Source organism: Trichomycterus rosablanca, chromosome 20, assembly GCF_030014385.1.
Source record: "Trichomycterus rosablanca isolate fTriRos1 chromosome 20, fTriRos1.hap1, whole genome shotgun sequence".
NCBI lineage: Eukaryota > Metazoa > Chordata > Actinopteri > Siluriformes > Trichomycteridae > Trichomycterus > Trichomycterus rosablanca.
This window is the reverse complement of record NC_086007.1, coordinates 17937327-17961408: the sequence shown is the minus strand read 5'-3', so window position 1 is coordinate 17961408 and position 24082 is coordinate 17937327. Positions and strand designations below refer to the sequence as shown.

Genomic DNA, 24082 nt, shown 5'->3' with positions numbered 1-24082 from the left:
GGTGATTGTAATCATGGTTTGGTACAAAAGCAGCATCCAGGAAAGGCTGAGTCTGATGGCCAGAGGATCACCAGTTTGTCAACAAATGCATGAGAAAATTATTGAAATGTTCCTTAAAGAACATTGTTCCTTAAAGAAAGATTGGAAGGGATTTGCATATTTCTCCCTCTACAGTGCATAATATCATTAAACGCTTATATTGGGAAGGAATCGTGAGGAATTTCAGTGCGTAAAGGCCAAGGGCACAAGCTTAAGCTGAACGCCTGTGATCTTCGATGTCTCAGACGGCACTGCATCAAGAACCTCCACTCAACAATAGCTGGAATAACCACATGGGCAAGGGATTGCTTTGGCAAATCTTTGTCAAGCACTACAATACGGAGTTACATGCACAAATGCGAAAGACGAAAAAGGACCATACATTTACAATTTCGGCATTTAGCAGACGCTTTTATCCGAAGCGACTTACAGAACTGAGACAGTATATATTGTCTAAGCAATTGAGGGTTAAGAGCCTTGCTCAAGGGCCCAACAGTGGCAACCTAACAGTGGTGGGGCTTGAACCAGCGACCTTTGAATTACTAGTCCAGTACCTTAACCGTTAGGCTACAACTGCCCCCTCCAGACTGTTATCAGCAACAAGTCCAAAAGCCAGGGTCTGTCATGGTATGGGGCGGTGTCAGTGCCCTTGGCAAAGGTCATTTACACTTCTGTGATGGCAGCATTAATGCAGAAAAGTACATTGAGATCTTAGAGCAACATATGCTGCCTTTAAGACAACATCTTTTCCAGGGACATCTAAAACAATGCAAAACCACATTATGCACACATTACCAAGGCATGACTGCGGAAGAAGAGGGTTCGGGTACTGGACTGGCCTGCCTGCAGTCCTGACCTGTCCCCAGTAGAGAATGTGTGAAGAATTTTGAAATGGAAAAAGGGGCCACAACGAGCACGTACTGTTGCACATCATAAGACGTGTTTGCAGAAAAAATGGGACAAAATAAAATCTGAAACACTAAATCACTTGGTATCCTCGTTGTCAAAACGTCTTTTAAGTGTGGTGATAAGGAATGGCAACATTACAAAGTGGTAAATGCTTTACTGTCCCAACTTTTTTTGGAATGTGTTGCAGGCCTGAAATGCTGAAATGGTTTTTTATTAATAAATGAAATAAAGTTATGCAGACAAAACATGAAATATCTCAGGTTCATACTGTCTGCAATTACATTAAAGTAAATGTAAGAAACTGTGTTTTTTTATTATTTGCATTTTACATGCTGTCCCAACTTTTTCTGATTTGGGGTTGTAAAATTTTCCAAATTTTCCTCTTAGGGTCTGGAATGATTCCAATTGTCCATCTTGAGTTACAGTTCAGTAAGTGGTTAAACCAGTTTCTGCCCATTACCTAAATCTTTTTTCTATTATAGGCATTATCCATCTCAATACTTTAGCCTGCCTTTCTAGAACATATTTTAAGTAGCTATATTTTAATGTACCATATTAGAAGTGAACTAGAAGTCCATTGACTTCACTGGTTTCATACACTTCTGGATGAGCCTGGATATAATAGTAAAAATGTCTGTACAGGATGATAATCATACCACATTCTAATTCTTTTCATTTTGAAACGTATTCTGGGTTGCACCAACATACTAAAAATAGCTGTGCTGCATAAAAAGTGCAGAGTAATTCCATGTATACAGGGTAATTCCCTTTTTCTTTAGACAGTTGCAATGTTCTTAACTGAATTTTTGGTCTTCTACCAAATCCAAATGTATCGTGACATAAGAGTTTTTGAGTTTGTTGGAGGTTCAGCTTAAAAACTGAATTAATACTGAAATTTTCTAAGGGATTTATCAGAGTTGGGAGGCTTGTTTCTATGCTGGAAAGATAAAGTAGTACATCATCTCTGTATAGGCTTATTTTATGGAGATAAGATCGAGATATGATAAATAAGTTGTAATATTCTTCTAATATTACCTTGCATTTTTCTGTTAAGTATAAAGCCAGTTTGATTTGGATCTATAAGGTTAGGTATGTATTTTTGTTTTTATTTGTTTGACCAAAATGGAAGCGTAAAGTTTATAATCTACTTTTAATACTGAAATTGGTCTGTATGACCCACATTCAGTTTTATCATTTCCTTCTTTGGGTATAACTGATATTAATGCTTCATTCCATGATGTGGGGGAAATACCTTTCTTAACTGTTTAATTAAAACTATTTGAAACTAATGGTGTCACACTCTGAATGTTTTGAACCAAGCGGCAGGTGATTTGTTTGAACTTAGGTTTGTTATGGCTTTATCCAAATCCTTCTTTGAGATCTCTGCAGACACTTGTTTGTTATGCTCTCCTACTATTGAGGGGAGGTCAAGAGACTTCAGAAATTGTTCTATCTTTTGTTGATCTGTTTTTTGATTGTAAACACAAATTTCTCTAGTAGATCTCGAATGCCTCCTGAGTGTCCTCTAATCTTGGGCTTTTTTTTTCTGGGTGTTTTATTTTAGGGATGGCAGATATAGCTTTTTGCATCCCTACAGTAAAGCATGGTGGTGGCAGCATCATGATGTGGGAATGTTTTTCAGCAGCGGGACCGGGGCAACTAGTCCTGATGGAGGGAAGATGAATGCAGCTAAGTACACTGAGATCCTTAAAGAAAACCTGCTCCAGAGCACTCTGGACCTCAGACTGGGGCGAAGGTTTACCTTCCAACATGACAACGACCCAAAACACACAGCCAAGAGAACAAAGGAAGTGGCTTCAGAGAAAGTCTGTGAATGTCCTTGAGTGGCCCATCCAGAGCCCAGACCTGAATCCAATCGAACATCTGTTGAAGGAGCTGAAAATGGCTGTGTAGTGAACACTCCCTATCCAACCTAACTGAGCATGCAATAGATCACACAGGTGTGTTATACAGAGAAAGAGAGTAGCTCCAAGAGTAGCAAGAGTTTATTACACACAAGACTTCAAAAACAGCACAACAAACAATAATTTCAACCAAAAATGCAACAGTTTTTTCTACTTACACTGGTCATCAAATCAAATCAACCAACAAAACAGCAGGAGCCAGTCTTGCGTTGTAATTCCTGCAATGAAACAAGGGACATTACGTTTGGGTTAAAATCACAAGCGATTAAAAGGAGCGAACTAAAGGGAATGGCTACCATCTGTCCACAGTAGAGAACAGAAGGCACAAACGTGGTCAACTAACTGTCCACGCCAACATCGCAACCTCGCATAGCAATGCAAATAATGCTAAACACGCACCTAAACCAGTCAGGGGTACACAGCAAAGACACCAATCCTGAGCAAAAATAAAGAAAAAGTGCAAATTCGTCCACACTTCCAATAAGCACAGCACGTCATCTACCACAACCCCAGACATTTCTTTCTGTTCTCCAAAGGCTTTAAAAGTACTGTACTATATACTATATGTAAATGTCCCTACTATATGATTTAGATGTTGCAAGAGGATTAAACATTGATTTTACTGTTTCCTGGAGTCAGCTGGAGTCAGTTTGAACTTAAAGATTTTTTATTTGCACCATTAAATGACTCCCGGTCTGCCCAAACAGTTCCAAATTCTGAAATAAATGTCAAAAAAAACAAAAAAAAACATTGCCTTGCATAAAACAGCAAATTTAATATAGAACATACTGTACAATATATTGTATAGCAGGCTGCACTATATTAGGTGCTAAGTAAAGTGTTTAAATGCAAACCTACAAATCCTTTTCAGATTCCAAACAAGAATTCTGCATGTGTCCTCTTTTTGGACATGCGCCCCCTTCCATGTGTCAACCTTGAACTTGCTCCCCCCTCCCCACAACAACCCTTGCACATTGTGAAAGCTCTTGACAAGCTAAAATAATATAATTAACGTTGTGCACAACATACATATGATGCAATTTTTCTGATTTAAATATTTACTTACTGATTCAATGTGAAGGCTGAGGCCTTTTCTGTGAGCACATTATAGATATCCGTGGTTCAATTTCAGTTACAGCTAGTTGTATCTCGTAAGCGGTACTTGCTTTTGATGTTGATGAGAGCAAAAAACGTTGCTTTACAGAGCTAAGTAGGGAAAAAAGTACATCTATTGCTAAGTTCGATAGTTCAGCATACTCTGCTTTGACTGACAGCCAAAAGATGTAGATTGCTTATTGGCATCTGTGGTGTTACCTTTTCTAATTCCCGCTTTTTGTCAGTAGTCAGAAAACTAAGGGGAGCTAACTTTTGGTTCCACGGGCAGAACGAGCGTGACTTGACTGACGCGCTGTGGTAATACCCTACTTAATTAAGCCTCTAACCTGTAAGGAAAGCGAGTCACACAAAAAGTTCCATAGTAGATGGTGTTTATTTGAAACTGCAGCATTCATTAATATAAGTAAAAATGGAGAGCTGACTGAAGAGAGAAACTAAGAATGTACACACGCTAAGCTTCATACGAATCGACTGCTGACTTACAGAGCACATGTCCCACTATACACCTCTTGTAAAGACATACACACACATCCTATAACAGCAGTCATTGTTTTTGTCATGCTGGGACCAGTACGCTTTAATGGTCGGCCCTTGAAGAGTGGCCTGCATAAGGTAAGAGGGGCTGACTTCGGAGGGATCCTACAAAGTGTTCGAGCGGCTTTCAGAAGTAGTGATGGTACACCACATCCATCTTGAGCCATATCAGGCTAAAAGTTAAGGGATCTGGTTCGTTACCGGTTGAGGTGCATTCTGAATTGTCACTATGGCCAGCACGACCCCGGTGGGAGCAATGTCTGCCCCGACACCTCCGCAATTTCCTGTTAGATGGCTAATGTGTTGTACAGTAATTCTTTTCCTTTTTGTTTTAGCAGGGCTTTGGTTACCCCAACCTAAAACACAACAAGCCATGTCTGTGTAGACGCCCAGCCGGCTATTTAGCGCTAAGATTTGAACACCTATCTCATCGGTGGTGGTAAAACCGATGCACCACCGGAACGCCTAAAGCTATTGTTCCGGTGGCGCATCGTATTAATAGTTTGTATTGAATTAATTACATTTGTATTAATAGTATTTTTTTTAATATGCTGTCTTAAACTTACCTTGGTGCATTGGTTTTATTTTTGATCTTTTTAAAATGTTTATCTTTAAAAAGGCTCATTAAGAACTGCATTTAGAAAGTCTTAAAGTGTCATCTGCTGAAGAGTTTCAGAAACTACTGAAGCACCGAGGTTTCCGCGATTCTTTATTCGTGAGTGCGCGTTCATGTGACCCAGGTGGCATTTAAAAGGGCAGCGGACATCAAGATAAGAGCTAGTGAATTAAAGACCAAACCAACGGCGCTGTGTGTGATAATGTCTCTGTATCGCAATTCCGCATGGTTCTTTAAAGGACTTCTCGAATTTACCAGGTTAGACATTAAACTCTTTCCTACATTTTACAGATATAGCTGTAAACACCTTATAATCACAATATAGTGTTGTGGTGGTTCGTTGTGTGTTGTATTGCGGTTCTTCGATGTGTGTTTCATGTGACGAACTAAAAAGTCTTAAATAGAAACACTTTATTAAAAAATAATCAGACAATGGTCTGCTAAATTTTCTTGTGGTGTTTGAATCCCTTGTGTGCACCTGCGTTTGAGGGACACTAGTATTTCTACCTTTTACATTTAATCCTTTGTGGAAAAAACCTACAGCATGTACCCCTATGACTTTATCTTTTTTTTTTCAGAGAAGTTGTGTCAAGAAATGATGTATTGTACCAAAAATAATTGTGTGTGTGTGTGTGTGTGTGAGAGAGAGAGAGAGATATCCCAAATTAATCTGTTGTTTTGATTTTATACCCAGTAGGTATATATTTTATTGTTGGATTTACAAACAAACAAACAAAAAACATAAAATCACCTTGCTCAACAAGTTGATGTGTTTATTAACTACTATTTAAATGTACTTCTTTATTAGGAACACACCCTGTTACCACACATTATTTGTTTATCTGTAGACTAGAGCTGTTTTCTAATTTCATGCACACTGTGCATTCCACTAGCCTAATTTCATGCACACTGTGCATTCCACTAACGTAGTGTATACGTTCTGATTACAGGACTCTGTTTGCCTTATATTTTGAATATATGTTTATCTGTACTGTAGTGTTAGCTGATAAAATAATCAATAACTGTATGTGCCAGATTTATGTACTCAATAAAGTGCCCAGTGACTGTTTGTATTTGTAGCATTAAGGCTTTATACCTATCTAACAGGTTTTATTTGGTTTTATTATTATAAAAATACCATGTTGTTAAGGGGAGGCTGAGAGGTGGACTAAAATATTTAAATATCAGGTCCTCTTTGTAAACCACTAGATTATGAGATAGCTTTATGTTGAATTAGCTGGAAGATAGCCAGTTTATAAGATCGTAGAGTTTGTATGTTTGCTGTATAACAATTTTTATAACATTATACTGTGTAGACAAGGTGGGTGTATCATGTTATAATAAAATTTATATATTTGTGTTTATTTAAATACAGATTGTTATATGGGTAAATAATAAAATGAGTGAGTTATTACTTAAAACCCCCTTGCAATTCTTCTTCTTCTTCCCTTATTTGTTGTACTACCACTTCTATGTCCATGTCTTAATCTTCTAAGAAATCTCTTTCATGTCTAATCTTTTGTTTGCATTTACCCTCTTACACTAAAGACACTGTACGTCATACAATTACTTCTGACAGTGTTCTCATTTACCAAGTCGAGCTGGTGTCCCCTGGTGCCGACTGTCCCTCTCCCTGATGACTCCTGACACATGCAAACAAAGCAGCTTATTGATCCTGTGATTGAGGTGCTGTCAACAGGGACCAGAGCATAGAGACATCATTTGTTACTTTTTTTAATTTTGTACTGATTAATTCCATTGTTTAAAAAAAAAAAAAAAACTTTTTGTGGGCAAAAAGATTTTCTTCTTTTTTAATAAAATTACGTTGATTTATCAGTGGCTCTGAAACTAACTAAGGGATAGCTCTGGTGGTACAGGAAACACCCCATTGTGGTATTCCACATGGCCTTGAGATATTTGTGCGAAATGTTGTACTAAATTAATTAAAAATGTATGTACCATATCACATGTTCAAACTCCTGTTTCAGAAAACATACGAGAGGTTTTCAAAATATTATTTAACATGTAGGCCACAAACACATCAGTCTCCTTAAAAAAATCCCAGTCTTGAGTCTCCTAATGTTTATTTCTTATTTTTTAAACATATATGATATAATTTTTTCAATTCTGCAGAAGAAAATAGAAAATTAAGCATAAGCTGAAGGCACACCTTACATTACATAGATTGTATCTAATGATATATTTATAAACCACTGTTTTTATGTAAACAGATAATAGCTACAAAATAGCTACATTATGATAAAATGCAAAGTATCTAAGTTTGGGATTTATATCTGAACATGTAAAGAACAGGTTTTTCTCACTTAATGAAATAGAAAGTGCTCACTGCACACACAAACTTGTGTATTTGTTGTGTGTGTTCCTGTAGGGTGACTAGGTTTGATCAGGGCTAAATCTTTCTGAAAAAATATTTTAGCAATGGAGCACTAAGATATTTTTTTAGTAAGTCTTTTACATGACATGCTTAAGTCTGTTTTTCAGAACTGTAAACCTTGTGAAGAAACCCTTACCCTAATCCTGAATAATTTAAACATTAACAACAATAAACCTGCCAGACAAGTCGATGTAACTGAATTCAAATGTATTAACATATTTAAAAAATGAATAATGTATTAATAATAAGCATTTTAAATGCAGAACAAAACATTTTATATTTAAGCTTGAACAAGAACATATACTTTGTGTTGTAGCCAGTGGTGTGCAGAATTCGAAGTGAGCACAATTATGCACTGTGCGAGAGCATTTTTACAGTAATTGCAAAAGAAACAATAGCTAAAGAAAGTGGGATACACAGGGAGGACTCACACACACACACACACGCACATACCCATGCTGGCTAATGTGTTTATGGCAGGTTGAGACATTATGAGGGGTCCAAGAACCAAAGGTACTAAAACCCTACTGTTTTTGTTATGATTTTTTTCATTATTATTATCAAGGGTCCAAGTAACAAATAAATACTAGAATACCACAGCAACAATCAAGCAATATCATAACATCATCATACCATAGCATACATCATTAAAAAACACATAGCAACACCCTGATTGTGTTGGTTAGTAGTTAACAGTTTCCTCTCTGCTGCTCTATTATGAATCTTTTTGTCTGGTCTCTTTTATAGGTAAGGCTTTATATAATATTTTTTGTTTATAATACATTTCCCAAACCAAATGGAAGAACCCTTGTTTATCACAAAAGAATAGTGTAGTATTTAAAAGAAGAACTACTCTAAAAATTGGTGAGAATGCACTTGTTGAGAGTTGATGATAACTATAGGTTCATATATCTATATATTCTTATAGATATATTTATTTAGTTCATATATCTATATAAATACAACCCCAAATCAGAAAAAGTTGGGACAGTATGGAAAATGCAAATAATAAAAAACACACGGAGTTTCTTACATTTACTTTGACTTTTATTTAATTGCAGACAGAATGAACCTAAGATATTTCATGTTTTGTCTGGTCAACTTCATTTTATTTATTAATAAACATCCATTCCTGTATTTCAGGCCTGCAACACCTTCCAAAGGGTCAGGAAAGCATTTACCACTTTGTAATGTTGCTATTCCTTTTCACTACACTTAAAAGACGTTTTGGCACCGAGGATACCAAGTGATTTAGTGTTTCAGCTTTTATGTTGTCCCATTCTTCCTGCAAACATGTCTTAAGATGTCCAACAGTACTGGTCGTCGTGTTGCATTTTTCGTTTCAAAATTCTTTATTGGGGACAGGTCAGGACTGCAGACAGGCCAGTGCAGTACCTGTACCCTCTTCTTCCGCAGCCGTGCCTTTGTAATGTGTGCAGCATGTGGTTTTCACCGGCGTTCAGCTTAAGCTTGCACCTTTGACTTTTACACACTGAAATTCCTCCCGATTCCTTGAATTGTTTAATGATATTATGCACTGTAGAGGGATAAATATGCAAATCCCTTCCAATCTTTCTTTGAGGTACATTGTTTTTAAACATTTCAATCATTTTCTCATGCATTTGTTGACAAACTGGAGATCCTCTGATCATCTTTGCTCATCAGAGAATCAGCCTTTCCTGGATGCTGCTTTTGTACCAAACCATGATTACAATCACCTATTGACATCACCTGTTTAGAATTACATCATTCTTAAGTTTTTTCACCTCATTACTATTTCCCCCGTTCCAACTTTTTTTGGAATGTGTTGCAGGCCTGAAATGCAGGAATGGATGTTAATTAATAAATTAAATGAAGTTGATCAGGCAAAACATAAAACATCTTGGGTTAAAACTGTCAGCTATCAAATAAAAGTCAAAGTAAATGTAAGGAACACAGCATTTTTATTTTATTAGCATTTTTCATGCTGTCCCAACTTTTTCTGATTTGGGGTTGTACATCTATATATGATACTGCCCATATATTCATATATGCAATATCATAATTTATATTACTAAAATGTCTAGTTATGAGTGATTAATCAATATTTAAAAAAAGTGTTTTGTATAATTTAACAATACAAACATACAAACAAATTTAAAGTACAAACATTGCTTTTTAGCCTCTGTAGACAGCTTTCATGGAAGGTGCATGCACACTCACACACAAACAACAGGAATCACCCAAAACAGGGTTTTAATAGAGCAATTGGTCTTTACATGTGTAATTAACCCACTTATTTAATCTACCTCTTGTTGTATCCCTAAGCTTAACCACACCTGTTATATATTGTTTTATTTAAATCCATTTTCCAGATCAATATTGCCATTTAGCAGCAATCAACATGTTTAACAAAAAAATGTGTGGTTATTAAACCATGGAGCAAGCTTTCATATCCACAACATCGCAAATCTAGCTAGTGAAACATTATCTCAGGATGTGCAGAAAATAGAACTAAGTTGCCGATTAAAGCCGTTCAGGCTCTACTGGTGGCATAGTAATTATTTCTTTAGGTTATCAATGAATGCAACTACAGTAGCAGACATAATAGTGTGTTAACATTTATTTAACAGTGTGGTACACATATTATTAGTAACACAGTATAAGAGATTGTTATCTCTTTATTGTTGTTAAATAAACATTTATTTAACAGTGTGGTACACATATTATTAGTAACACAGTATAAGAGATTGTTATCTGAGGTAAAGTCATTTTGGGCTAAAACATAAACATATGTTGTTTATGTCAATTCCAAAAGTTAATATTAAGTCTTAGGTGTGCAGTCAGCGGGATGGGACAATCATTACATTGTGAGTGATACCCATAGATTCTAAAATATCAGATGAAGAAATAATGAATGATATTATAATTCATATGATAATTCATATAATATTATTCATTCATTAATTTATTGTCTGTTTTACCACTGCTTTAAGCTGTTCAGAGTTGCAGTGGGTTTGACACATTGATCAAAAGGCAGGAAACACCATGGACAGGTCACCGTTAGAGGGCAGATACACACACACATGCACACCCAGACTTAAATGTCAGCATTACCAGTCTTAATGCTATACATCTTTTTAGTCTCTCAAACTAATTCTAAATGTTTTTTTTTTTACAGAGGAGCATTTAATTCCATATCCAGACACTTTGCAGAAAAAGATGTAGAAGTATCTGTGGCAGGCCGATCATTCATGATTACTGGAGCCAGCAGTGGCATTGGCAAAGCAACAGCCATAGCCATTGCAAAAAAAGGTAACCATGTGGGTCAATTTAGGCTAGGGTAATATCTAATTTATCATCTGCTTAGTATTGTATAGGTTTTCTGTATAACCCCCTCTTTGTTTTAGGTGGTACTATCCATATGCTCTGCAGAAATAAGGACAAGGCAGAGGAAGCCAGAGCTGAAATTGTTAAAGAGTCTGGAAACAAAGTAAGAATTTTAATACCTTTTCTTTTTAAAATTAGCCTTCAAGTTATTTTAAGTAATGTTGTTCTGACAAGTTAAGACATTTAGACTTCTTTAGGCATTTGATTTTTTTCATTATGCTATCACTTTCCTTTGTTTTCTAACTAAAACAGAAGCTTCTGTACCTTGAACTATAACTTCTTTTCTGCTTGTGTAGATATTTAAATAATGGTATAAGAGCAGCTTGCCAAGGGCCAAGTTGTTAACATTTCACTACGCCGTCATCGCCAAAAAATGGGCCAGCTTTATAGCAGAGTAGTGATAGAGACACTATAACTAGACATAATTATATGTTGTTATGTTGTCAAATCATCTTATTTTTTGTCTTCTATGTAAACAAGGGGCAGATGTGTCAAACCTACCTGCATTTTAGAAAGTGTGCATTTTAATGCTGAATGTTTTTCAAAATCAAAAATGTTTTGGACTTTTGTCAGTTTGAAGACTTAACCAATCACAGATTCTTGTTTAATTGCATTTTACAAAATGTCAAAATTTTTTCTGGAAATGGGGTTTGTATTTACATTGTGAGATGTACGATCTTATATCATTCTAAATAGAATGGGTGAGGTCATCCAATATTTTAACTAATTTGAAATCGAAATGTATGCATAAACTAAAAGTATTTACAGGGTTACTAGAACAGGTATTTGCATCTATCTAGTCCACATGCATGGGTTATTATATATGGTGCTGTAAAAAGTATTTGCCAGTTTCTTTTATTTTTGCTAATTTGTGACATTAAAATGTTTCAGATCTTCCAAATAATCTGTATTAAAATGTTAAGATTAAGACAATATGAGCAAACAAAAAAGCATTTAAAAAAATAGATAAAGATATATATTTATTCAGAACCTTTCACCCATGTGAAAATGAAATTACTTCCTTAAACCTAATAACTGATTGTACCACTGCAATGAAATGTTTATTACATGATAACTTGTGATGACACTTTTACATCACTGTGGAGGAGTTTTGGCCCACTCTTCTTTGCAGAACTGTTTTAATCTGGCTGCGTTTCAGGTTTTTTTCTTTTTAGCATGAACTGCATGAAGATCTTGCCACAGCATCTCAGTAGGATTCAAGTCAGTACTCTGTTACTCCAGAACCCTAATTTTGTTTATTTTAAGCCACTCAGAGGTGAACTTGGTTGTGTGCTTTGGATCATTGCCCAGCTGCAGCCGATTGGTGATAGAAAAACTGAGTCAGGATCAAGAGTTTGTGATGCAATAATGGTGATTTATTAAAAATAATTTTAATAAGATATACCAAAACTCAAATAAGGCCTGAACTAATAAACAAACTTAAACTAAACTTAAGCTAAAGTGCTTCTCAACTACAGCATCACTATTACATCTCCACCATGACAAAACAAAAACATTTCTCCCCACATTGGCTGAAGTCTGCTCCCTAAATACTCTGTGGTATTTGACAAAACCAACTATAGCAGTTCCACCATTGTCAAAAACACATTGGTCTTTACAATCCCCAAAGAATTCAAATACCATCAACCATCAGTGCTCGGGTTTTTAGACTCTCAGCACAGCTGCCTGAATTCATGATGAAAACATTTATGATGTAAGTACAATTATCTAAACCAAACTTTTTTTTTAAATAACACCACTAACCACGCATACACAATTATCACACTTCTTAACATCATCCACACCTTCAGTTGGCCACCCTGACTACTGCTGGATAATCACAGTTTGTACTACGCTAATGATTCTGGCATTTGTACACAGCAGCAGTCAAACATTCGTGAAGGGGCTGTGTCTGTTTTCCTTCCAACTTGTTCATAGATATGTACAGACATTAGCTCCGTTACCTCTCCCTCTGGAGACGGTAAATGCAGTCCATTGCATCCACTACCAAACTCCATCAATAGGAGCCTTGTTTGCTGGTAAGTCTATGGATGATCCCCTCACCAATAACAAAGCCCAAATAACTTATCCCCTTCTTTGCCAAGGCACATTTCTTGGGATTGATCGTCAGCCCTGCTTCCTTTATTTTTCCTAGAACATCATCCAGACATGCTGCAGTAACATCACCAGTGCCCTGCAACATCCTATCTATCAGTCTTTGAAATGTTGTTGGCACCCCCTGCAGTGAGCTCCTTTTCACTGTTTGCACTGCCAGTATCCTTTACATCAGTGGTCCCCAACCACCGGGCCGCGGACCGGGGTCATTTATTAGCGGGCCGCACAGAAAAAATAAATAATGTAGACCAGACCTGGGCATTGTATGGCCCGCGATCCATCCCCAACCGGCCCGCATGAGGTTAGTGGCAATTAAAAAGCAGACGTAAATAACTGTACATCACACATGCCATATAACAGGATTGTTTTTATTTTTACGGGAGCGCCATTTCCTTAAATTTCTGCAAGTTTCGATTTACGTGTGTGTGAGACGAGTGTATCCAGCTTCACCGTAATGTGTCAGCGAACAGAACTGAGCGCGACTGACAGACAGTGTTGGCAACTCCTAGGTAAGGAAAGTAGCTATTGGCTGTCCTAAAAGTCGCTAGAAGTCACTAAATGACGTAATTGTCTAATTTGCATAACCAATCAGCGGACCGTGACGTCACAAGTGGGCGTGTCACAGTGTAGAGGCTGTGAAACCACTACTGCGCTGTTCTTTCATATTTTAAGTTCATCTGATTACATTTTGATATTTTCAAAGTGATAAACTGTGTGATATGAGGCTGTAAAAGTGCCCTACACAGTACAGACAACGCTCAACATGAATGAAAACATGATGTTAAAACCCTAATAAACAAACAAACTGAGCAAATCAGCTATTTGTGCTGAGAGTCACGATAGTTTTTCGATGCTTTTGCATGAATCTGTAACAACAGCACAAATGCTTGCACATAATCTACATGCTCCGCATTACTCCACATCACTACTCTTTACTTTCTTTAAGTAACGCCCACCGTTGATGACACGCACTTGGTTCCCAAACGCGGGTTGTGAGACTGACCGCCTGTGAGTGCTTTGGGACGGGGGAGGAGCTCACGGCAGCACCCGCTGCTCGTTGAGGACAGTAACTGCAGAACGATGTGTGCTTTCATGTCTGAGTCTCCAAAAGTCCCAAAAGTCTCCGAAAACACCAGAAAAAAAAGTCGCTAGATTTGTCGCAAGAGGGGTCTGAAAACTCGCTAAATATAGCGACAAAGTCGCTAAGTTGGCAACACTGCTGACAGAGATGAGTTTTTAACAAGACATGAACTTCAAAAGTCAGGTGTAAAGTATGGAGCCCCTAAGGTGACATCCCCTTAAAAAAAAAATAACGCGTGGCCACACCTTATTAACGCGTTCCCACGCCTTATTAATAATCAGATAATTAAGTCATGGCCACACATTATTAACGCGTGGGAATGAGATAATTAAGTCGCTGCCATGCATTATTAACGAGATAATTAAGTTGTGGGTACGCGTTAAAAATGTGTGGCCACAACTTAGTAAGAAGTGGGAATGAGATCGTGGCCACGACTTAAAAAGGTTGAAACAGTTGAATATTGTTTCACTCTGTTCCCTTTCTTGACTATCGTGTCAATAAACAGAATGGACTATTAAGCATTGTACTTGCTTACTTTATATTTATTAAATATACATCAGTAGCGAACATTAACGTGCGTATAAACATTACTATGACAACCCGCATACATCTGTGTGTGCGTCGCTCTAACAGTTCCGTACTCAAACATAAAACCATCACACGTTCCATACATTAACATATTGTTAGGGGCTCTGTATGAAACAGTTGAATATGGTGTGATCATCTGTTACACCCAGAAGGGAGAATGCACATTACATCAAGGCTCCAAAACAAACAATCTACGGCTCCCTAGAAAATGGGTACGGATGATCACACCATATTTGTAACAATATGTGTTAATGTATGGAACGTGTGATGGTTTTATGTTTCAGTACAGAACTGTTAGAGCGACGCACACACAGATGTATGCGGGTTGTCATAGTAATGTTTATACACACGTTAGTTAATGTTTGCTACTGTTGTATATTTAATAAATATAAAGTAAGCAAGTACAATGCTTAATCGTCCATTCTGTTTATTGACACGATAGTCAAGAAAGGGAACAGAGTGAAACAATATTCAACTGTTTCAATCTTTTTAAGTCGTGGCCACAATCTCCTTCCACTTCTTACTAAGTCGTGGCCACGCGTTATTAACGCGTTCCCATGACTTAATTATCTCGTTCCCACGCGTTATTAACGTGTTCCCACAACTTAATTATCTCATTTCCACACGTTAATAATGCGTGGCCACGACTTAATTATCTCGTTCCCACGCATTAATAATGTGTGGCCACGACTTAATAAGGCATGGCCACGCGTTATTTTTTTTTAGGGGATGTCACCTTAGGGGCTCCGTAGTAAAGCTGTTTAAGGATCACAATTTAAATCTAGGGTTTATATCGCCGTTACGGTACTAAACACAGAGAAATACACAAACTTGAATGATGCAGAGCATCACATCTGAAGCTTCACTAACTGAACTGCAAACCAACATGGACTTTTTTATAAAGTTTTACACATCCATGACTGGAGCAGTTAAGATCAGCTTTGTGATATTCAAATAGCAACAGCACTTTGTGTAAAGTTAATGCACATTTTGTTCACATTTGTTTTCAAGAAAGTTGATTAAATAGTGAAATAATGTTGATGTTTTTACTCTGCCTGCTTTTCATTTTCTGACTGTAACATTTACTTTTAGCAGTAACAGCTTATCGGAACTGCAAAATTTAGGCAATAAAAAGAAATTTTATTAATATTGAGCAGAATACTCCACAACAGTAATTGTAATTGTAATTGCCCACCCCTGAATTAGAGATACATCAGCAAGGAAAACACTGCTTCCATTTCCAACCTACTGGTGTTTATCGTATTTCTAGGACCTATAAATAATCCATACCTTGTGAACAAAAAAAAACGTGTAATTGAACTAGCAGCCAGAGCAGAAATTATAGAATAGAACTAATATGATTAATCTTTAAAGTTCTAGTTAACACTCAAGCTGCTGCATTTTGAACTAACTTGTTTATTGAACTGCCAGCGCATCCAATGAGAAAAGCACTGCAATAATCTTACCTTGAACTTATGGATCAGTTTTTCAGTGTCATTAACTGAATCCATTGTGATGCCCAAGTTTTTTTACAACTGTGCTGGATGTTGCAGAAAAAGCATTAAGATTAAGTAGCTGGTTGAACAGCTACTTGGTCCGACAGGTAATACCTCTGTTTTATCTGAATTCAGTAGAAAAAAGTTACATGACTTCCAGATTTTTATGTCATTTACACAATTCTGAATCCTACTGATTGTGTCAATGTTGTTAGGTTTGGCTGATATAAACGACTGTGTGTCATCTGCATAACAGTGAAATTGATGCCATGTTCATAAATAATTTTTCCTAAAGGGTAGCATTGTAAAGTGTAAGTAATAGGGGTCCCAATACTGACCCCTGTGGAACACAATACTATACTTTTTAATTACAGAGCAGTTATTATTTACACAGACAAAATGAGAGTGGTCAATCAGATAAAAGTTCAACCAAGAAAATGTGAGTCCTTTTACCCATATAATATGTTCTAGCCCATCCAGTAATATATTATGATCTACAGCATTAAACTTTGCACTAAAATGTATTAAGAAAATACGTATCCATTGTCAGAGGACATGAAAAGATCATTAACTACCCTAATTAATGTTGTTTCGGTACTATGGTTGGGTCTGAATGTTGATTAAAATGTTTTATGAATACTGTTTCTGTGCAGATCCAGATTATGTGGGTACATACCCAAGGCTAAAGGGCTATATTTATTATAGCATGCAATGGCAGAGAGCAATTCTTTAAGTTGATCATGAACTCCAAAAATATGCTTTAGGCTTTTTCACATATATAGGCAGGCTAGTGTAATAGACCACTGTGCCACCCAATCACCTGTGCAGTTTTAATTGTCCTCCAAATATAGCATTGTGAATTTGTAACTTCACTTTTGTCACATCCATCCATTGAACATTTTCCCAGAAGCATTGCTGAACATTCAGGTGGTCTCAGGCAAACTTGACACAGGCCATAATTTTTTTGGATAGTTAAACTTTTGTTTTGTCCTTCCATGAACACATTTTTGTTCACTGTTTTGTAAGTTGTGTACACATAAACAGAGGTTTTTGTAAGTTGTGTACACATAAACAGGGGTCTTTATCCTTGTTTTTTCCACCTCTTTCAGGATTGCACAAGGTGTTCAGTGATCTTTACAGGTCACCCACTCCAAGAGAGAGTAGCAACACCCTGACATTTTTCCATTTGTGTACAATTGGTCTAACTGTTGACTGATGTACACCCAGGTTTTTAGCAATGTTTTTTCTAAACATGTGATTGAATACTTTTTGGTTTGAGACACTTGATAGTCTTTAAATGTGACTACAATAATCAAGAGACCAATACATTTGAGTGATTAAGCTGTCCTATAAAAGAAAGTAAATTACCCCAGGAAAATATTATTGCATAGATACTTTAATAGTCATTACTTAGCAACATACCCTTTGACAGAAATTAAGGCCTGCAAATTTACATTAATTTATAGCATTTAGTGGACATTTTTATCCAAAGCAACTTTTAATTGCTTGCATTGTACACTGTCACAATTGTAAGTTAAGGACCTTGCTCAAAGGCCCAACAATGTGCCTTGACCCAGTGACCCTCCAATTACTAGTACAGTACAATAGTACCTTAAATTACTAATGCTGTCCAATGCCTTGTGATGGTTTTTTTTGTAGTCAGGCTGAAGTATTTTCTTTATTTTTGCCCACACTTGCTTTTAGTTAGACCTAGACCTGTCCAGTGTCAGTAACTGGCAACATATCATAGTTTGTCTATCTGCTCTAGGAATCCAGAACAAGTTTCTATACTGAACAGTACTGACAGATATAGAGATTATAATTTTGATTTAGATTTTGCATGTCTTACTTTAGGAAGTGTATGTGCACATTCTGGACCTGTCTGAGACGAGAAAGGTGTGGGAGTTTGCAGAGGCATTCAAAAAAAAATACAAAAATCTTAATGTACTGGTAAGAAAATAAAGTTGTATCCCATAATTTTTAAATACAGTAGTATGCAAGTTAATTTGCTGATCACTTAATTTGTTGGACATGACCGCTATAGATCAATAATGCAGGATGTATAATGGCTAAGAGAGAGGTGAATGCAGAGGGCCTGGAGAAGAGCTTTGCCAGCAATTCACTTGGTAAGTGACGAGATACCAACACAATTTCCATCAGCGTCAACATGGGTCATTGTGTATCTTGTGTCAACTGTTATTCCCTCTGACAATGCCTTTGTCCTTTCAGCTATGTATGTCCTCATAAAAAGCCTCATTCCTATGTTGGAAAAGAGCCCTGACCCTAGAGTGGTAAGTAAGTGTATATAGCTTTAATATTTTTCGTTGACAGAAATGTAAATAGATCCTACATACACATGTTAATATGTAGAAGTATGTTTTAAAAGTGCAAAATAAATACATCTACAATGTGTACATGCAGAACCTTCAATGCTCAATTGCATTGGATTACAAACTTAAGTTGATTCATAAATTCTATTTGGTAAAATAAACATTTCACCTTTGTTAAAATAAGAAAATATAAATTGTCAACATTTCGTCTGAAAGTTCTTAATTTTCTAATAGCAGTTTTGCCCTTTATTTGGTGTCTGGTAATTACTATCAGTACTATAATGTACAGTCAAGCCAGAAAGTCTTCTTTCTCCACATTTTATTATGTTACAGACTCATTCTTTAATAGATTGAGTTCTTTTTTTTGTCACAACATTCTACACAAAATAGCACATAATGACAATGTGAAACAGACATGTGTGCTAATTTATTAAAAATCAAAATGTAAAATATCATATGTACACAAGTGTGCACAACCTTTATAATATGACACCCAAAAGTGAGCTGAGGAGCATTTTGTTTTCACTAATACTGCTTGGGATGTTTCTAGAATTTAATTGGAGTCCACCTGTGGTGAATTCAATTAATTGGACACGATTGGAGATTGCCAACACCTGGCTATATAAGGTCCCACAGTTGAGAGTGCATATCAGAGCAAACTCCAAGCCATGGGGTCAAAGGAATTATCTGCAGACCTCAGAAACAGGATTGTGTCAAGGCATAGATCTGGAGAAGGGTACAGAAAAATTGCTGCAGCTTTACAGGTCCCAAAGAGCACAGTGGCCACCATCATTCGCAAATGGAAGAAGTTTGGAACCACCAAAAATCTTCCTAGACCTGACCACCCGGCCAAACTGAGCGATCGGGGAGGACGGACCTTGGCCAGGGAGGTGAGCAGGAACCCAAGGGTCTCTCTGACAGAGCTCCAGCGTATCCCTGTGGAGATGGAAGAACCTATCAGAAGATCCACCATCCAGGCAGCACTCCACAAATTACGCCTTTATGGTAGAGTGGAAAGACGGCACATGACAGCCCGCTTGGAGTTTGCCAAAAGGAACCTAGAGGACTCTCAAACCATGAGAAACAAGATTCTCTGGTCAGTCTTGACAAAACTGAACTTTTTGGCTTGAATACCAAGTGTCACGGCTGGAGGAAACCAGGCACCGCTCATCACCTTGCTAATGCCATAGAGGGAAAGATGAATGCAGCCAAGTACACCGAGATTCTTGAAGAAAACCTGCTCCAGAGCACTCTGGACCTCAGACTGGGGCGATGGTTTACCTTTCAACATGACAGCGACCCAAAGCACACAGCCAAGAGAACAAAGGATTGGCTTTGGACAAAGTCTGTGAATGTCCTTGAGTGGCCCATCCAGAGCCCAGACCTGAATCCAATCAAACATCTGTGGAAGGAGCTGAAAATGGCTGTGTACCAACGCTCCCCATCCAACCTGACGGAGCTTGCAAGGATATGCCAAGAGGAATTGGCAAAAAATGTCCAGAAACAAGTGTGCCAAGCTCGTACCTTCTTTCCCAAGACATCTTGAAGCTGTAATTGCTGCCAAAGGTGCATCAACCAAGTATGGTGTGTACAGATATGTAACCCCTAAATAAGTGATTTTTGTCAGTAAAATAAAATTAAAAACAATACAAAAACAATAAAAAAACAAACTCAATCTATTATAGATTTCCGTTACATAATAAAACGTGGAGAAGGTGAAAGGGGTGTGCAGACTTTCCGGCTTGACTGCATGTACACACTATTTTAAACAGTAGCTGGCCTGACTGCAGTGGTGAACAGTCAGCATGTATTTAAACAGACTCAGGCTGTCTGACTGACATGACATAACATTTTTATTTCTGCCCTGCTGCATGAGTTTATGAGACCAGCAGTGTCTCAGAAACCTAATTATCTGTTGCATTTGTTTACTTTTAACTTTCCCTTGTGTCTCTGGGCATAGTTACACCCTTATCTAAGGCCCAGCATCACAAACTTTCCCATAAAGTCAAACGATGTAAGGGGTTGGCCTACTTCTGCCATGTTGCCAGAAATTTGCAACTTGCATGTGCTGTTTGTACCATGACCAAGTCTTCCAGTTAAAATTCCTTTGGTTGGGCATTATTAGGAGACCTGCGGTAGCTGGTGATTGCACCCCGAGTTCCCAGCGAAGCAGGTCTTACAGAGCAAAGCAAACAAAGGCCTTAAGTGGCAGGAGGACCAATTAGGGCTGATCACCCGCAGCTGCGGAGCTGGCTATTTAAGCCAGCTCTGTGCAGCATCGGGTGTCGCACCTTTTGTTTGTTTCCCTGTTCTCTAGTGGCAGCTCGTCCACGCTCTTTTAGGTTTAGACGGTATCCCCTGGTGGCATGTGCCATTCGGGTGTGTAGACTGCAAGGTTGAGGTAACTTGTCTTTATTTTGCCTAATAGGATTAGCGTGGTGCGATGCCGTGCAGCTCTAGCGCTGCCTTTTGTTTAATCGGTTAGCATTAGTGGTGCTGCTACACAGCAAGCTACTGCACTTGGTACAGTATCCGTGCAACCTCTAATATCCAAATAGCAATTGGATTCAGCAACCACTGGGTGGCGACGCCGTTAAGCATTCGGCACTTGCGCTGTATTCCCCGGTTCGAATCCGCACTTAGCCTGTCTAAAAAATTAACTCTGAAATCTCTCTTTTCCAATCGGCGAATTTCCTCTGCTGCGACCCTCAGCGAAGTAGACGTCGATCGCGTACATTCCTAGCCTTCCGCTGTGCTGGGGCTAGCGATTACCGGGAGTAGTCTTCTCCCGTGTCCCTACGCTGTAGCGCCTTAAGCGCTCTACCGCTCTCATTCACCCGCGCTGTAATAGCGCGGCGCCAACGCACCCGGTTAGTACCTAGAAGACCGGGGTTCGCGGCCAACCTTATTATTTTTCTCTTTTGTAGTTTCCTTTGCCTGCAGCTTCAGCGGCGCCATCGGACTTCCGATTGGTTTTTGTTTTCTCATTTTATCTTCTGTTTTTGTTTATTTCAAATAATAAATAAAATACTATTTCTTTATTTAATCCGCATTTGAGTCCTCCTTTCTTCCACGTAACAGAAAGGTGCGACCACTCATGGACTCAGCGGAGCCCGCACCCGCCTTTGACGTGCTGCGTCACCAAGGGGTGGCGCTGGGCAGGCATGAGGTAGCCCTCAACGAGTTGGCGCAGCGCGTAGCCGCGCTCGCCCAACGCGTGCCAACCTCGGGGTCCGCCCCTAATCCCGTTGCCCACTCTGGGGAGTCTATTACCCGCGACACGCCGATCCCTCCTCCTGAGAGATGCTCAGGAGAAGCGAAAAAGTGTCGCGGATTTCTCCTGCAATGTTCGTTGGCGTTCGAGCTGCAACCGTCTCGCTACCCCACAGAACGTTCAAAAGTGGCCTATATCGTTTCCCTTCTCACCGGGAGGGCATTGGAATGGGCTACCGCACTTTGGGAGCAGAATGCCCCAGAGTGTTCGTCTGAAAGCTCCTTTAAGGAAGCCCTGAAGGAGACATTTTTTCACCCTACGGGGGGTCGAGAGGCGGGTCCACGCCTGCTCGAACTCACGCAAGGTGGTCGCTCAGTAGCAGACTACGTTATAGAGTTTCGAACGCTAGCAGCAGAGTGTGGTTGGGATGAGGGGGCCCTTACCGCCATTTTCCATCGCGGCCTTTCCGGCAAGGTAAAGGACGAGCTGGCCACACGAGATCCTCCTGCCACCCTTAAGGCCTTTTACACGCTGGCCACGTCTATAGACACCCGGCTTTGCCAGCGAGCACGGGAATGGGGTTCCTGTCCTCCGTTTGCTTGTTCATTGGTCCCTCCTAGCTCCCCTTCGTCTAATCCCGAACCCGAACCCATGCAATTGGGTTCGACACGACCTGACGCCCCTCAGGCGTCAGGCTCCTGTTCCAGACCCCGACAACCGTTAAACTAGCAGGCCGCTCTCAAACCAGGGAGTCGAGAGCGGGCCAGACTAACATCCCTGGTCAGGGCCTGTTTCTGTCGGCCCAATTGTCTTGGGGTTCGGGAGACACAAACCTCCGGGTTTGTGTAGATTCGGGAGCGGTGGAGAGCTTCATAGACATTTATCTGGTACGCAGGCTGGGGATAGAGGTCCAACCGCTAACCACGCCGGTCTCGGTCCATGCTGTTGATGGTCGAGCCGTAGCGGGCAGCCCGATTACCCATCGGACGCAGCCCTTGACGTTGCGTCTGAAGGACCACGAGGAACGGATCACCTTTTTAGTGACTCACGTCCCTCACCTCCAGGTGGTCCTGGGTTTTTCGTGGTTGCAAAGACACAACCCCCAGATCGACTGGGCCACCGGGTCAATCTTAATTTGGGGAACACGGTGTAGGGATTCGTGCTTGCTTCAGGCTGGCACGAATCTCAACCCGCCAGTACCACAAATGGAGACCCCGGACTTGGCCACAGTTCCTCCTGTGTACCATGATCTTCAGGAGGTTTTTAGCAAGTCCAGGGCGCGGGACTTGCCCCCCCATAGACCGTTCGACTGCGCCATAAATTTGTTGCCCGGCACTACCCCTCCTAGGGGGCGCCTTTTCTCGCTCTCCGGTCCGGAGAAGGTTGCCATGGAGGAGTACGTGCGCGAGGCGCTCAAACAGGGGTTCATTTGTCCTTCTTCCTCCCCGGCCGGGGCGGGGTTCTTTTTTGTTGGAAAGAAGGATGGTTCCTTGCGCCCCTGTGTCGATTATCGCGGTCTAAATGCCATTACGATCAAGGATCGGTACCCGCTGCCGCTGATGGCCACGGCTTTCGAAGCCCTTCAGCGAGCATCAATTTTTACAAAGCTCGACTTACGCAGCGCGTACAACCTGATCCGGATCAGGCAGGGGGACGAGTGGAAGACTGCGTTCATTACACCCACTGGCCACTATGAGTATCTAGTGATGCCCTTTGGGTTAATGAATGCCCCCACAGTCTTCCAGAGATTCATCAATGAGGTCCTACGGGAGACCCTTGATAAGTTCGTCTACGTTTACCTAGACGATATTCTCATTTTTAGCCGATCCATCGACGAACATATAGGGCATGTCCGACGGGTTCTCCAGCTTTTGCTCGAACACCATCTTTTCGTCAAGCTGGAGAAGTCCGTCTTTCACGCCCCTTCGGTTTCGTTCCTGGGGTTCATAGTGTCACAGGGCGCCCTTCGCATGGATTTGGTTAAAATTAAAGCTGTGGAGAGCTGGCCAACTCCAAGTTCTGTTCGCCAAATGCAAAGGTTTTTGGGCTTTGCAAACTTTTTTAGGCGATTTATCAAGAACTTCAGCACAATTGCCGCGCCACTAACAGCCCTTACTGGCAAGGGACCTTTTAAGTGGTCGGTGCAGGCCCAACAAGCCTTCGATAGACTGAAATCTCTCTTGACAACTGCTCCTGTTTTGCAGTTGCCTGACCCTGAGGAGCCATTCGTGGTCGAAGTGGATGCCTCTGAGGTTGGGGTAGGGGCAGTATTGTCCCAGAGAGTGGGGCCAGGAAAGAAGCTGCATCCGTGTGCCTTCTTTTCGCACCGCCTGACCCCGACTGAGCGGAATTACC

The 24082-nt window shown here is 39.6% G+C and overlaps 1 protein-coding gene across 1 annotated transcript in view; it reads left to right on the top strand.

The window, feature by feature from the left end:
- The first annotated feature begins 5278 nt into the window (after window positions 1-5278).
- Window positions 5279-24082, top strand: part of dhrs12la (dehydrogenase/reductase 12-like a) — a 37141-nt gene continuing 18337 nt past the window's right edge. The window contains exons 1-6 of the mRNA XM_063016986.1: window positions 5279-5397; window positions 10695-10828; window positions 10924-11006; window positions 18038-18133; window positions 18228-18309; window positions 18413-18474. Coding sequence (XP_062873056.1) covers window positions 5342-5397; window positions 10695-10828; window positions 10924-11006; window positions 18038-18133; window positions 18228-18309; window positions 18413-18474 — 513 coding nt within the window. The 5' untranslated portion in view covers window positions 5279-5341. The remainder of the gene's footprint in view (window positions 5398-10694; window positions 10829-10923; window positions 11007-18037; window positions 18134-18227; window positions 18310-18412; window positions 18475-24082) is intronic.